The sequence below is a fragment of the Bufo bufo genome, chromosome 6, assembly GCF_905171765.1.
Source record: "Bufo bufo chromosome 6, aBufBuf1.1, whole genome shotgun sequence".
Lineage (NCBI taxonomy): Eukaryota > Metazoa > Chordata > Amphibia > Anura > Bufonidae > Bufo > Bufo bufo.
The window spans coordinates 168,379,710-168,396,984 of NC_053394.1; the positions used below are offsets into that span (position 1 = coordinate 168,379,710).

Here is a 17,275-nt window from a genome sequence, read left to right on the forward strand (position 1 = left end):
CTCTGATGGCTACTTCCAGCAGGATAATGCACCATGTCACAAAGCTCGAATCATTTCAAATTGGTTTCTTGAACATGACAATGAGTTCACTGTACTAAAATGGCCCCCACAGTCACCAGATCTCAACCCAATAGAGCATCTTTGGGATGTGGTGGAACGGGAGCTTCGTGCCCTGGATGTGCATCCCTCAAATCTCCATCAACTGCAAGATGCTATCCTATCAATATGGGCCAACATTTCTAAAGAATGCTATCAGCACCTTGTTGAATCAATGCCACGTAGAATTAAGGCAGTTCTGAAGGAAAAGGGGGTCCAACACCGTATTAGTATGGTGTTCCTAATAATTCTTTAGGTGAGTATATATGTATTCTGATGGTTGTAAGATGGATTGAGACACTATGCAATAAGGCTCTGTGCACATCAGAGGGATGTGCTCCTGACATATACTTCCGAAAGAAGGCTCCAAAGTATGGCATATGTTGACCATAAAAAAAAATAAAAAAAACACACAAAAAAAAACAAAACACACAAACCCTATACCACATGGTATACAGTTTTTTTTGTGTGGTGGCACTCTGTATAGGTAAGTGCAGTCCGCCACACTTTTGGCCGTTGGAGCCCTATGGATACTTTTAACATGCACGCCAAAAGCTTTTCCCAGTAATGCGTTAAGAAGAGCTCTCACAATAGGTGCACAGAGCCTAAGCCTTGAGCCGGACTGCACATGTATGGCAAAACATATCATTTTTAATCCATCAGTTCTGTGATTGGAATATTTGCCCAACATTACCATGTACTTGGCATTCCAATGGGTGAGAAAAAGTGACTTTTTTTTTTTTTTTTTTTTTTTTTTTAGAGCGGAGGAGGTAGCTGAACTTTGATTTCAGACAACTAAATGCTACAATTGGGCGGTTTGTGTTTGGAGGTCATATAACTATAGCCAGAAACATCACATACTACATGGCCCATTATTTTCTCATGTCACATCTAAATACTCAACATAAAAACCATACATGTATTTTATATAAAATAAATTTCAAATTTTTTCACACAATTTACAGGAAAAAATAAATAAAAGTTAACTGCCCTCCTGAGCAGTCTCTGGCGTTTCTGTGGCATGAGCGGCCATATGTTTACTTAGGATAGTCTTTGAAGCAAAAATTTTCCCACACAGAGAACAAGGCAAAGGCTCCTGTGGCAGGTGAATTTTCTCATGGCGGACCAGATCAGACTTTTTGATGAAACGTTTGCCGCATGCAGCACAAGGAAAAGGCTTTTCTCCTGTATGAATTCTCCGATGCATAAATATATTGGAAACACTAGTGAAACATTTACCACATTCTGGGCAGGCGAACGGCTTCTCCCCTGTGTGAATCCGTTCATGACGGATTAGATCTGGTTTCCGAGTAAAGCTTTTGCCACAGTGAGAACAGGAGTATGGTTTCTCTCCTGTGTGAATCCTCTCGTGTATTACAAGATAGGAGGCGCTGGCAAAACATTTTCCACAGCCGGAACAGACATGGGGCTTTCGACCTCTACACATCAGCCTGTGCTTGGCTAAATTTGTGTCACTGGAAAAACATTTTGTACAATCAGAACAACTATACATTTGGGATGTATCGTATGCTGGTCTACCATTATCATTTTCATCATCTGTAGTATAACTTACCACAGACATATTTTTATTTTCCTTTTTAATTGAATCTGCATCTTCTGGATGAACTGGAGCATGAGTAGATTGGGTTTGTCCCCGAGTTAAATAGTCGTCTTTAAAATCCCCTTGTTCATATTCTGTCTTAATACGAGGCAATGCATGCTCCACTAATTGATAGGAGTCTCTGTGGGCCTGACTTCCATTCCATTGTACAGCATCACCTCTGCCGCTAGTGTACAGAGCTTTTTCTTCCATAGGTTTTGGAGCTATATATATATTCTGGAGCTCCAGGCTTCCATCTTCCCATGAATCCAGTTCTTTCTTTATATTATTTAGATCTGCTTGTGTCAGTTCTGCAGGTGTATAAATGTTGGTATATATTACATCCTTTCCCCATGACATGGGCGTCTCTTCCATTTTTTCAGATGTATATAATGTTTTATGGTCTGCGGGAGTGAAAACATCTTTGCTGAGGACATCTCCGTCTTCACAAGTGGATGCAACCTCAATAATACAACTAGACGTATATTTGCTATTTATGTGGCGAGGGGTTATAGGACATTCTACAAAGTTTACATTGGTTACCCATTCTGTTGGCCGGTCTGTAAGATGTGTAGATTTGAGACATGTCGGCGTGTAAATATCTTCACCAGGCTCCAGCGCGCTTCCCTGTTGATAAGGTGCGTTTTGTATCTGTTCAGTGAGCAAGCAAAAATCAGAGTCTTTAGGATTCTGTTCATTATATGATTTGGAGGCATCAGAGGAACATCCCATCAGAGTATTTTCTGTAGGCACAAAAACAACATCAGCTTCTTTGTCCTCGCACAATACATCTTCTCCACAGTCAGCGGGTTCTGTCTGTGTGTACTTTGTACAGGTGAACTGGTCACGCTCTCCTTGGAGAGTTACCTCTTGAATATCTTCAAAAACATTGTTTTTGACCGTTCTTTTACATGATGTTGATGAATGATCCTTATATGCAGTATCGGGGGTTAACATTTGGAGATTAAGCTTCATTGACAAGTTCTCAGAGCTTGAAAAAGCTAGAAAAACATAAATACAGATCAAAACTGGAAGATGATAACACTTGAAATGCATAGAGAACACAATGACTACAGCATAAAGATTCATAGATGGTTTTATTGAACTAGAGGACAATTGCTTGATAATGAGGCAGGGACATCTCCACTTCAAGGGGCTATACATTTTGGGTTAAATAAAATGTGTCTATATATCGTATAAAATGTTCAAAACATGTAAAAATAAATTGGAAACTTATCCACAGGAATAAATTACCATATGTTTTTACTAATTCAGGTTTTTGGTATAAACATATTTTTAGTAATTTTGCATGTTTTTTGATGTTATTTTATGTGACTATCCATATTAATTCTGGGGCTATGCAGTGATCGTGGCTGCGATCCCCATCACGTGACCACTGATTGCAGTGTAGCACTGCAGCCACTGAACTGAATGGGGTCACAGTTCAACTTAGGCCAAGTTCACATTTCAGTTATTTGGTCAGTTATTTCCATCAGCTATTGTGAGCCAAAACCAGGAGTGAACCCTACACAGACATAAGGTACAAGGGAAAGATCTGCTCCTGTTCTGCGTTTAGACCCACACCTGGTTTTGGCTCACAATCACTGATGGAAATAACTGACCAAAATAGTCATGTAGCCTCAGCCTAAAAAAGTTGAAATATTGTAGCTTTCAAACTGGCCACTAGAGCACACATCATAAGACAACAGTTTTCTGCAGTTCAATTGGAGTATTTTAATGAAAATAAGTTATAAGGTCGTATCAGGACAAGTTTATGAGGGATCGGTCCTATCAAACTAATCTAATCAGTTTCTATGAGGAGGTAAATTCTAGACTAGACAATGGATGTCGTACCCTGTAAGATTATCAAAATTAGAAAGAAAAAAACTGTTAAGGGGAGATCTAATAACTATGTATAAATATATCAGGGGTCAGTACAGAGATCTATCCCATCATCTATTTATCCCCAGGACTGTGACGAGGGGGCATACTCTGCGTCTGGAGGAAAGAAGGTTTGTACACATAGAAAAGGATTCTTTACGGTAAGAGCAGTGAGACTACGGAACTCTCTGCCTGAGGAGGTGGTGATGGTGAGTTCACTAAAAGAATTCAAGAGGGGCCTGGATGCAGGGCCGGCGCCACCTGTAAGGCGACCTAGGCAGCCGCCTAGGGCGCAATTTAGCAGCGGGCGCCGGCCCTGTGCGGTTTAAAAAAAATCAAAAAAAAAAAAAAAAACACGTTGCCGCAAGTTTTTTTATTTAAAGTACGGCGGCGGGCCCTTCCCCGCACCGGGGCGGCTGCCGTACTGCCCGGGCTGGTGCGTCCGATTGTGCACCGCCCGGGCGCAGCCTGAAGAGAGGGATTGACAGGAGGGAAGCGCCTCTAATGTAGCGTGGCCGAGCTCTGTTCTGTCCGCGGTACAGGAGCTTTTGTTTCCTGTACCCGGCCAGACTGACAGGAAGTGCACACTAAGTGAGCACTTCCTGTCAGTCTGGCCGGGTACAGGAAACAAATGCTCCTGTACCGCGGACCGAACAGAGCTCGGCCACGCTACAATAGAGGTGGGGGGCAATGAGAGTGACAAGGGAGAAGAGAGTGACAAGGGAGAAGAGAGTGACAAGGGAGAAGAGAGTGACAAGGGAGAAGAGAGTGACAAGGGAGAAGAGAGTGACAAGGGAGAAGAGAGTGACAAGGGAGAAGAGAGTGACAAGGGAGTCCCCAGAGCCAGACCAAGAGCCAGACTGCAGCCAGAGACCAGATCATCTTATTGTCCTGGTGGTAAGTAGACAATGCAATATGTTTATTATTTAATTGTTTAGTTATTAATACTACATTGGAAACTAATTTACCTCACATTAAGGCTCCATTCACACGTCCGCAACGTGTTTTGCGGATACACAGAGCCGCAAAACACGGAAAGCGGCAATGTGCGTTCCGAATTTTGCGGACCGCACATTGCCGGCCCTAATAGAATATGCCTGTTCTTGTCCGCAATTGCGGACAAGAATAGGACATGTTCTATTTTTTTGCGGAACGGAAGTGGGGACCCGGAAGTGCGGATCCGCAATTCCGTGTCCGGGCAGCACATCGTGCTGCCCCATAGGAATGAATGGGTCCGCAATTCCGTCCCGCATAATGCAGAACGAAATTGCGGACGTGTGAATGGAGCCTAAAAGGACACTATAGTCCCAGAACCACTACAGTTTAATGTAGTGGTACTGGTGTCTATAGCCTGTTCCTGCAGAGAAAAGACACTGTGCAGTACTGGTGTTAAAGGAGCACTATAGTGCCAGGAAAACAAACTAATTTTCCTGGCACTATATAGTTGTTAGGAGTGGGGCACCCTTGTGTCCCCCTCCCACTGGGCTGAAGGGGTTAAAACCCCTTCAGCCACTTACCTTTCTCCAGCGCCGGCACTGGGAACTCTTCTCCCCGATCCTCCTCTCAGCTGCGCATGCGCACACATTCAAAACTATGTTCCGCGTCTTCTCACTGTGAAAATTACCGTGGGAATTGCGGAAGCACCTCTAGCGGCTGTCAGGGAGACAGCTACAAGAAGCTGGATTAACCCTAAGGGAAACATAGCAGTTCTTTTAATTTAAATGCTGAGAAAGGGGTGGAACATATGTGATGTCATGATATGGGCAGATCATCTGATGGGGGGGCGGCAATTTTTATCTTGCCTAGGGCGGCAAAAATCCTAGCACCGGCCCTGCCTGGATGTATTTCTGGAGTGTAATAATATTACAGGCTATAGCTACTAAGATGGGTCGTTAATCCAGGGAGTTATTCTGATTGCCTGATTAAAGTCGGGAAAGAATTTCTTTCACCTTAAGTGGGAAAAATTGGCTTCTACCTCAGTTTTTTTTTTGCCTTTCTCTGGATCAACTTTTAGGATAACAGGCTGAACTGGATGGACAAATGTCTTTTTTCAGCCTTACAAGCTATGTTACTGACAAGCTATGTTCTTTGCCATTCTCATCCCTTTTTCTCCCTCTCGCTGACATGCCTCCTCTCTTTTTTTTCCCTTCTTCTTTCCCTTTCCCTCATTCTTCCTCTATCTCCCACATCCTATCTTCTCGTCTTCAAATTTTCTTCTCTAGTCTTTTATTCCTTTCTCATCCCCCTGGCATTTCTTCCCCGCTCTTCTACTTCCCCTCTCTCCTTCGCCCATGTCTTTTTATTGTCCCTCTTTCCCCTTCTCTATTTTTCTATCGCCCCCTGCTGCTCTCTCCCTATCCATAATCCCCTTTCTGCCTTTGTCCCTTTCAGGTTTACCCTCTCGTTCCCGCTCTTATCCTATCTTTATCCCTTAATTTTTCTCCCCATCCAACCCTTTATTCATGCGCCTTCACTTTCTCATTTTATATATCTCTTCTTTATTCTCTCTGATGTCATGTATCTCATACTCTCCCTAGTTTTCCCCCACTCTTTCACATCTCTCATGTACCCTTTCATCCCTTTACTCCCAGCTATGCTCATGTTTTCTCACCCTATCTTACATTCTTGTCCTCTCTTGCCCCTCTCACATGCCCCTTGTCTCTTTACCCTACTTTCCCTTTTTCTATATTATTTTCTCCCTCTCCCCTTTTTCTATTGTTTGCCCTTTCCTCACTTTCACCTACCCTATCTTTTTTTATTACCATTATCCTCTCCTTCCCCTTATCCACCCCAGGGTAGTGACACTACACACAGAGGATCTGTATGCATCTGCCCTGTCACTCGCTGGTATCTGGTGGAGAGGACTGCACGCCATCACTTGCTGGAGATGGTACGCCTTCTATAGATGTTGCCTTACAGCTTGCTCATCCTACAGCTAATCTTCCCGACTCCCCTATACATATGCACAGTTGCCATGTGTTTACAATAGGGAGAGGGGAGTAAACTGCTGTTAGACCTCTGGCGGCAAGTAACCCCCATTGAGAACAAAAATCTTGGGTACAGAAATTCAGTATGAGAATCAACACATCTCCGTGCACATAAGATAGCTGGATGGTCCCACAGGTCCAACTCACTTGTGCCACAGAATCTACATATTAATCCTTATCAAACCCTGAACATTTCCAACCATCAGCCAATTTTTTTGTAAGAATATGTTCATATTAAGTCATTATTAAGACAACACGTTGAAAGGCGTTGACCGCTTTGTGATTCTTATCTGCCATATGGACTTTTAAAGAAATTAATAAACGTGGATGGATTATACTATGGCCTGGATGCTGGAAGTTGTTTTTCTTTTGATGCTCATATTATGCCTATATAATAAGATCCTACATTTGGTAAATGCCAGGCTGAACTGCATCAGTGCACCTTTTTTTCTGTGCATACAATAACACGGTAGTAAAGGTAAACCTTCTGGCAGCCTTTTAGCCAACAGGCTGTCCAAACCACCGGCAACCTCCTAAGTTCCTTATTAATACTGTAACCAACTCTTTTGGTTGCTGTCCAGGCACTTAAGGACCCGATGCTCCATGGCAATGTCAGGTCCTTATGTACCAGGGCGGTGACTGAGAGGTGAGGCATAGATTGCTGTCCTGAATTCAAATGTATTACAGTCCTCAGGACATTGATACGGTTTAAAACTGTGGCAGGGCACTGGAGCTGATGAGCCAGGACAGCCATTGCGACTGTCTGCGGCAGGACGCAGGCATCTCAGGCTAGCAGGCATCAGAAGGTCTTTGGCTTTCAAAGCATCACAGACGATGGGATTGAACAGGTGCCAGTTAAGTGTCTTATTTGTTTATCTCTTTCCTAGTCTCTAATGGGGCAATATACTACTGGGGGCACTAGGAGAGGCATTTTTTATTATTGTGGGTAGAGATGAGCGAATTTCATGTTATGAAATTCGTTCACGCTTCGTTTGGTGGTAAAAGTAGAATTGCGTTATGGATTCAGTTACCACGGACCATAACGCAATTCTATGACTGAATGCCTTTAGAGGCATTCCATTATTCATTCCGTCATAATAGAAGTCTATGGCCTGCATAACATAGCTGTCCGGTTTCCGTTATGCAGGAGAGGACTCCCCTGCATAACGCAAACGGGACGGATCCGTTTTGCAGCCCATAGACTTCTATTATGACGGAATGAATAACGGAATGCCTCTAAAGGCATTCCGTTATGCATTCTGTCATACAATTGCGTTATGATCCGTGGTAACTGAATCCATAACGCAATTCACCTTTTACCAGTAAACAAAGCGTGAACGAATTTCAAAATATGAAATTTGCTCATCTCTAATTGTGCCCACTATTGGGGAATATTACTGTTAAGGGGACATTATTTTTTGGGACCAAGGAGGTTTGTGTTGAGTAGCTAGGGAGAATGATGGGAAACTGAGGGACCTAAGATTCCTGTGTGGCCAAAAACTAAAAAATCCTGTCTGCGTTCCCGCCATGACTGTGCTGCTGCCATGGCTTGCAGAGACTGGAAACAGCCGGGCATGGGGCAGGCTCAGTGGGAGATTGGGGTTGTCAGCAGCTAAGCTGGACAAATCATTTCATTTATGGGTAGGTGCAAAAAGAGTGATGGTGAGGAGAAACCATTTTGCTAGAAATAGAAACAGAAATTATAAACACTACGTAATGAAATGCCTACGACCTCATGAATAATGGCAACTTACACACGCAAAAAGTACCCTTTTATATCTCACACACATGGATTACACGGACAGAAATGTGAGGCACAGTAAGGGACAAATAACTCCACCGTGGAGATCTAGCCGCTTTCATATGGGATGCTCTGCCTCACTGGCATATAAGTGTGACCACAATAAATCCCAGATATCTCTCATGGTTTTCCAATGGTCCTACATTTTTGGTTAAAAGTAGACATATACTTTACAGAGGCAGAGTGCATGACAGATGTCACCGCTCTGGGAGCTTACAATGTGTCTCACAGCTGAGTGGGCGAGGGCATGATGTGGAGATTTTCTCCATACTGGCTGCATCGTTTACACCCCGTTCTGGTGGTGGGCAGAAGTACTTCTGTGGAGCAGGTGGACACGGGGCATGCGCCGGAAGCTTTTAATACATGTGACCTACTACCAAGTAGTGAGCTTTTTTCGTATTGTGATTTGACCATATATTGATATATTATTGGTATTTACTTGTGATGCATCACTGGTTATTATATAAACTGATCCATTCATTATTATCCTAACGATGTAAAATAGAAATTACGTGAATACTCCTGTATCTCCATAGGGTATTCTACGAGCATCCTATACAGTTTTACCAGGACCTGTCAGTTCTCCTTATTTATGTAGCATCTATACTTAACACTGTGTTCTCATTCCTACAAGAAATACATAAGTAAATTGACAACTAGGTGTAACCGTCCCCAGTAGGGTGTTCCTCCACAGACTAATACTGACAGCATTGACTGGACACTGTGAGAATTTACCTTGTACGCCTTTAAATCAATGAAATTAAACATATAAAGTGATGATGATAAAGATCTTACCACTGGAACCAAGAAACGGGTGGTTCTCCATGATGTGCTTATAGAGATCCTTGTGTCCTTCTACATACTTCCACTCCTCCATGGAGAAACAGACAATGACGTCCTCACATCTTACAGGAACCTGGCACACAGACAATGATATAGTCATCATCAAATTCTCCCTTGGTATCATACAGTTTCCCAGCATTCCTGGTGGCACTCACCTCTCCAGTCAGCAGCTGAATGATCTTGTTGGTGAGGTCCAAGATCTTCAGATTATTGTTCTTCTCATGAACTTCTGACAAAGGTGGAGGATGTGTGATAGGGCTTATCACCTTACACAACTCTCCTGTCTGACGAGGTGTGCGACGGATGCTTCCAACATGCTTACCAGCTCTGCTAACCACTGAGTAATCCTGCAAAGTATTATAGGAGAAATATAACCCAATGATAGCAATATCAGTCTCATACAGTCCATATGGTGACACTATCCTTTAGAGTTATCTAAATATTAAAATTTTGATTTGATTTTGATACCATAAAAAGTATTGCGATACTAGATACCACACGAAAAAACATAAAAACACCAAAAAGCCACGTTCATTCCGCATTTTATGGAATGTCCGGCCCATAATAGAACAGTCCTGTCCTAATTTTTGGAGGGACAAGGTGACTTTTTTTTTTGTTACAGCGTTCACCGCATAGGAAATATTTTTTCATATTTTAATAGTTCGCACTTTTTCCAGGCGTGGCGATCTGTAATATATAATTTTAATTGTTTATAAATTTTATATGTAAAATTGGGCGATTTAAACTTTTAGTATTTTGGTGTTTTTTTTTTTTAACTTTTACTCCCCTTAGGGGCTAGAACCCTTGTCCTATCTACCCTCATAGAAATCTATTAGGGTGAATAGAATTTCACACTCTCCCTGCTGCCCTGGGCTTTGTGCACACAGCAGCAGGGAGCTTACCATGGCAGCCAAGGCTTCAGTGGCATCCTGGCTGGCATGGTAACCGATCCGAGCCCCGTGATTTCACTGCTGGGTCTCCGATCGGAACTGCCACCAATTAAGAGAAGGGGAGGGGACCCTATGGCCACTACCACCAATAAATATAACAATGAGGGGGAGCGCCTGTGGCCACTGCGCCACCAATGATTCTAATACTGGGGTAGGGCGCACTGCGCCACCAATGAATGTAATTTTAACACATTAATTCAAGTGTAGGCAGCCGCCGCCGGCACCCGCCTCAAGCAACAGGGCATGCGATCCGCCAAACTGAGGCAATTAACCCCTCGGGTGCCGCACCTGTGGGATTGCCCTGCCCTGTTATAGAGGCCGTAGCACAGCCTAGTATCATTAAATAGCAAGTATAGATTGGGTATCGATACCCGGTGTAACTCTACTATCCTTGTCACCTACGTCCTCGTAAAAATAATATAAATCAAGTGGGCAGAATACAGCCTCCTGATTTACTCCATACAGGGTAAAACTGGACACCATTACTTTCTGCCTTGGAGAGTGTCAGCCATCAGAGGTACCGGGCAGTGGCTTATTCTCCTCTTCCTATTGAAATAAACATGTTTGCTCAGCAAGTCTCAACATTTATAGGAGAACTGAGAGAGACAGCCGTGGGCTGACAGCTATCTTACATATATGGCTGGCTTGGACATTTTTTTAATTAAATATTTTTATTTAAAGTTTTGTCAGGATGAACAGAGGGTACATCTTCAAACATTCAATTCCTTAGATAGTCAGATTTTACAATGAGGTAGAGACAGATAGTTCAATAGATACAATCACTTTAACAGACTGCATTTTGCATACAGATATAAGAGTCCAATCCTGGGGACTGCAATAAAAGACTAAATAAAAGGTCAATTTCTCGTACCCAAAATCAGCAAATGCATGACAATGTGATAGGGAAGACTGATAACCTTTGGGTTGACACTTGGCAAGGAAGACTACCCAGTCTCCATCCACACAGCCCCACTAGGGTGAGGCGGCGTGGACAGGAAGTGAGTGGCATAGTTGTACATTTTCCAAATTTCACTTTTTGGCCCTCTGGGCTTCCAGATATTGTTTCCAGGGTAACCATAGTTTGAGAAAGAGGTCACGTTTCCTAGCTGCCCAACCAACCAACTCCTCTAGCCTATATATTTGGTTAACTTTGTCAAGCCATTGCTCTTTAGAAGGAATAACTGTACTGAGCCAGTTTAGAGGGATAAGCAAACGAGCGGCTTGCACAAGAAGAGTGGAACCACGTCTCATTGGGTAGCCACAGCAAGACCGATTCTGGAGTCAACTTGATATGTGTCCCGCACAATTGATTGACCTCGCCTTCCACCATTTTCCAAAACCCCTGAATGATAGGGCACTCCCAGAAGATACGCAGGAGGGAACCAGATCCTTGCCCGCATCTCCAACAACTGTCGCTTTGAGCTAGGCCTGATATAAATAATTTTTTCGGGTAGTTATACCACCTGGTTAACAACTTGAAGGAGTGTTCCTGTATGCGCACACATTTGGAGAACCCATGTGATTTGAGCCTTATTGTGACCAATTCTGCGTCCGTAAAGGACCTAAAAAGCTCTTTCTCCCAACTCCCAATAAACGCAGGTCGTTTCAGTAGAGTTTCCGATAGCAGAGAGTGATATAGGAAGGAGATCCACCTAGGGCGCTTAGCTTGTGGATTTATGGCACTCTCTATAGTCACTGCTCCCTGGTCTTCTGCTGGCGCTGCTCTGTGTCCTGACCGGGCGCATTAGGACGTTGTGCGCGCAAGTGTGCACTATGACCTGACGGTATGCAATGTCAGATCACCATGCAGCTCTGCAGGAAGAACAAGCTGCAGCTCACAAGTGGCGGTGCTGTCCAGAGCAGAAGAGGTTGGTTCTTTTATTTATTTCATGTCTGATCCAAGGTCTCATGAAGATTGGGGGTCTGATTTGGGGGTCTGTTCTGAGGTCTGATAAAGATTGGGGGTCTGCTGAAAATGTGAGGGTCTGATCTGAGGTCTGCTGAAAATGTGAGGGTCTGATATCTGAGGTCTGCTGAAAATGTGAGGGTCTGATCTGAGGTCTGCTGAAAATGTGAGGGTCTGATCTGAGGTCTGATGGAGATTCACACAGTCCAAAGTGCAATTTGGTAACACAGAAGCTTAATCATTTTTTTACCCATAGGACACCCCAGACTCTCCACTTGTCAGTCACTGAAAGCCTCCTAGGCACCATGGGACATAGGTTTAGATTGACCGCCAGGCTCCTGAAACTGTATGGTGCCCAGGGAGTTGGCGATGTCAGTGCAAAGTCCTGGCCAAGAGTCATCTCTACAGTCACTATTTTAGTCATTTAGATACAGGTCACCAGAACCGCTCCAGTCATGATAATGTCATAGTAATATAGATTTATCACACAAAGGTAACAATCCCAGAACCCCTATGCTCTTTCATTTCTATTGTATTGACATGGATACCAGTCATGCGTTCCCAGAATCCTTTACCTCTCCAGTCAGCAGGTAGATGATCTCCAAGGTGAGTTTCAGTATCTTTTCAGTAATGTGGTCTTTGTCCATTGTAGAAGGGCAACTTGAAGTGAGGCTTGGAAATGTGAAATGCTTTACTTAACGTCTCATTAAGAGGTGATCAAAATCTACACAGATAAGAAAAAAAAAAAAAAAAAAAATCACATAGAAAGTCATTCTGACCTTTTTCCCACAGGATCTATTAAAAAAGTAGGATACGAAAGGCTATGGTAAGTGACGTGGTCCCACAGCGAGGGGTCCAGAAAAGTGCTATATGCAGCGTAAGGCAGGGGCTACAGTGACATGACAACAGCTATGCTGTACTCTGACATTGCATGTAATAATCGTCTATGGGGTCACCCCACAACAGTCAGATTTTTTTTTTTGTCGCAAGTCACCTACAACATTGTGTACTATGTATAGTATACAGATGGGTCACTGTGGATAACCATGACTGGTGCTCAGGTTGAAAGAAACACCCCTTGTTCTTGAATATATATATAGTTAGGAAATTGAACCGGCACTCAGAACACTTCGAGGGTATGTGGAAACGTACAAATTTATTATATAATAAAACTGCAATATACCTAAGTGTAATACATCTAATTCAATAAAAGATATACGTAAAAATAGTAAAATAAAGAATATAAAAATGACAAATTCATCAATTGATCTCACTGTACGAGTAGAATTCTACTTTGGTTCTCTATATGTATAGAGGCATGCTTGCATAGGCAGAAATCCCGATGGCAGGTGCCATGTAATCAGTCCGTACATGTAGGGCTTCTGATCTTTGTATGAGGGGGACACAATTCCTACGTAGTCCCACCTTTCAGAGTCAATCAGGCTCACCCGTTTGTAGAAAATGCAATATTCACATTTGGGGTTTAGTACTCACGATAAGTTGCGCTGATTACAATCTTTTTGCGTGTAGAGGTTCTTTCAGTGGCGTCCCACAGCTCCACCACGCTCCAGCAGTGTCCGTTTCGATTTACAGCGTCTTTCGGGATCTCGTCCCAATTCTAGTGAGACTTGGTCCGTCTGTTAGTTTCGTAAGTAAAGCGGTATTGTATTCCTTGACGGTGAGGTTTAGTACATGGCCATGTATATTACGTAGTTGATTAACGCACAGGTATTCCGCCCAGACGCGTTTCGAGATAGCTTATCTCTTCCTCAGTGGGTAAATCCACGAGAATTTGGATGAGATCCCGAAAGACGCTGTAAATCGAAACCGATACTGCTGGAGCGTGGTGGAGCTGTGGGATGCCACTGAAAGAACCTCTACACGCAAAAAGATTGTGATCAGCGCAACTTATCGTGAGTACTAAACACCAAATGTGAATATTGCATTTTCTACAAACGGGTGAACCTGATTGACTCTGAAAGGTGAGACTACATAGGAATTGTGTCCCCCTCATACAAAGATCAGAAGCCCTACATATACGGACTGATTACATGGCACCTGCCATCGGGATTTCCACCTACAACATTGCCTTCATAGTCCACAACGCCAGTCATGTGCAACTGAGTTTTTACAGCCACAGCTCTAATATAGTCGCGTGACAGTAAGTTGCAGACAGATCACAGATGTTTTGTCATGCCACGTCTCTGTTAAGGGTGGGTTGAGCTGCAGAACAGCTGATCATCAGACAGATATTGATGATCCTGAGGACAGGCCATCAATAGTAATATTCTGGACAACCCCTTTAAAGGGTCAGGTCTTTCAGAGCGTGGGACGCTTTTTTCCCAGCAGCACTCCACTCTGGCTAATAGAAAAGGGTCCTAAGTGGGGGGTGCCCTCCTATAATGTACATATACAACCATAGAGCATATGGACAGGAATTATGTCCACTGTAATACTATTCCATTATGAAATGCCCACATCCATGACCAATCTAAGTGATGTAATGCATTTGTCATATCTTACCCTCCTAGCATGCTTTCACTACAGGTCAGCTTTATAGGAAATCCAGGCACCTCCATAACACTTCACACCACACTGGAAGTGATACAGCACGGGATTCTGGGATTTATAGTCCTTTAGTTTGTACTTCCTGAAGCCTACCAGAAGAAGCAAAAAGTGATAATATTTGACCCCAATTATTTTCATCTTCTCCTTTTGTAATATTGTCCCACAAGGCACAACTAGAATAAATAACAAATACTCTAAGCAGCTGTCTTCAAGCCACGAGAAAACCATTTATATAAGGATCAATCATACTCTGTCTCCCAAAATATGGAAGCTGCATTAGAAATTCTACCGTGTCCTAGAGACAGTTCTAAGCATAAGCAGTGACCTCTAGTGTTACAGCACTATAAAGGCTACAGGACGGAGTACAGCGACCCCTGGAGGTTCGGAGGGAGAAGTCCTGGTTCGGGAGGGTCAGAGCTAAAAATAACATAGTAACACTAGGTCGTCTAAACAGCTCAAGTAAAATGGTAGTTACCAAAACACGAGACTGAAGGAACCATATTATGCCTATCACTCGCCCGCGCCAAACGCACTGATAAGCTGTGACAAAATGATGAAGACAGATCGATTTCCTGAGGTAGCGGCTGTTTCCTACTCTCGAGAAGGACCTTCATGACATCACCGTCACATGACAGGGATGCCTAGTCTCCGCCCATTCCAGAGGGCCAATACTCACGAAGGGAGGAGCTATGTAAGCGCATTGGAAATCCTAGCGGTATAAGCGACCTGGTCCCCTGACCAATAGGTTCTATATAAGGATGTTAGGTCCTAGCGGTCCCTGTGCCTCATGCCTCCCAGGTGTCCCTCTTTTGGACCTATGTTCTAGTACTAAACTGCTCCTTACTAAAGTGTCTGTATGGTTTCTACCTGTATATTAGACCAGAACTTCATTATTTGGGGCAATATGGACCTTACAGTATCTATAATCCCATGATTTATGTGCTGATATTTAAAGGAATATTGAAGTGCAAGAAAATAAATAGTCCCATGGATTCCAGAAGGAGCTTACTACGCTCAGCTAGCCGCTGCCCAGAATCTGTCCTTAGGGCGGAGTTAGAAAAAAACTGCTGCAATGCGTGCCGGCGTATATTGTCCCTCTTTGCGATTTTCAAAAGTTGGGAGGTATGTATTTTGCGGATCTGCAAACTAGGGCTAGATACTTACCAAGCTTTCAGTTGGTAATATCAGGGCCCCAGGAACACACCGACCTTGCCTAGGTCCCGGCGGTTTCATCCCCGGACATCGAGAATTTTCCTGGACATTCACGCCAAATTCAGGACAATTGACATCTATCCCGCAACTTCTTTGTAGAAATGCTTGTCCGCAAAGAATAGGACGTTTTCTATCATTTTCAGAAGGGGCGCACGGATGACATTGTGTGCTGTCTGCATTTTTTTGGCTCCACAAAACTGAATTGGTCCGCGTACGCTTTGCAAAAATGTGAACCAGACGCAGACTGAAAATAGGCCTCTTTCACACGAGCGTGACGGATTGGCTCCGGGTGCGTTCAGTGAAACTCGCACTATTTTGCAAGCAAGTTCAGTCAGTTTTGTCTGCGATTGCGTTCAGTTTTTTCCGCGCGAGTGCAATGCGTTTTGATACATTTTTCACGCGCGTGCTAAAAAACTGAAGGTTTACAAACAACATCTCTTAGCAACCATCAGTGAAAAACACATCGCACCCGCACTTGCTTCCAGATGCAATGTTTTTTTCACTGAAGCCACATTCACTTCTATGGGGCCAGGGCTGCGTGAAAAACGCAGACTATAGAACATGCAGCGTTTTTCGCGTAACGCAGAACTGATGCATGAGAAAAACGCTCATTTACACAGACCCATAGAAATAAATGGGTCAGGATTCAGTGCAGGTGCTATGCGTTCACGTCACACATTGCACCTGTGCAGAAAACTCGCTCATGTGAAAGGGGCCTTAGAAAAAAACGGATGCTATAGAGGTATAAAAGTCTGACCACTAGGTTTTAGACTGCTCTATACCAGAATGTTAGGTACAGGTGGTATAAGGGATTGTGTCCCTCCACCCACTAGGCTTTAGGCTGGGGCAAGACGTAGCAGACCATCTAGGGCACCACAACATATCAGTGGGGGAGGGGGTGTAATCTGGGTAAAAGTATTCTGGGTGCTCCCTGGTCAGACGTAAGTTTCCGCTGCCTGTGCAGAGCCCCAGCACTTTACTACAAGCCTCAATGAACCTGCTGGGTGCCAGGTGCAGGTATCTGAAAGGGGTGTGCCATTTGGGAGCAGAAGAACGCTGGCTAATGGATGGTCGCCAATAAGAGCTGCCCTCTGACGTATGGTAGTGATACTGACTAATGATCTCTCCCATCTGTCTATGGGGGAAGCACAGCCAGCGTTCTTCTGCTCCTGCATTGCATGTTCCCTTTTCAGTACATGCACACAGTGGGAGTCTTGCACACTTAAAGAGGTATTCCCATCCATAGGCGTACGCAGCCTATTGCATTAGGGTGTGCACCCTAAAGCACAAACACGCCGCCCACGTGTATGTATGTATATATTATATACACATACACACACGCATATATACATACAGTGCTGCCCATAATTATTCATACCCCTGGCAAGTTTTGACTTAGGCCCCTTTCACACGGGCGAGTTTTCCCGCGTG

The 17,275-nt window shown here is 43.7% G+C and overlaps 1 protein-coding gene across 1 annotated transcript; it reads right to left on the reverse strand.

The window, feature by feature from the left end:
• Nucleotides 1–788: 788 nt before the first annotated feature.
• On the reverse strand, nucleotides 789–15,250 carry LOC121005182 (oocyte zinc finger protein XlCOF7.1-like). Its single transcript, XM_040437763.1, has 6 exons — nucleotides 15,108–15,250; nucleotides 14,588–14,721; nucleotides 12,640–12,788; nucleotides 9,364–9,555; nucleotides 9,161–9,281; nucleotides 789–2,697 (listed from the first exon to the last, which is right to left on the reverse strand). Exons 3-6 carry the CDS (start codon nucleotides 12,709–12,711, stop codon nucleotides 1,079–1,081), a joined length of 2,004 nt encoding a protein of 667 aa, XP_040293697.1. The 5' UTR covers nucleotides 12,712–12,788; nucleotides 14,588–14,721; nucleotides 15,108–15,250; the 3' UTR covers nucleotides 789–1,078.
• Nucleotides 15,251–17,275: the final 2,025 nt, after the last annotated feature.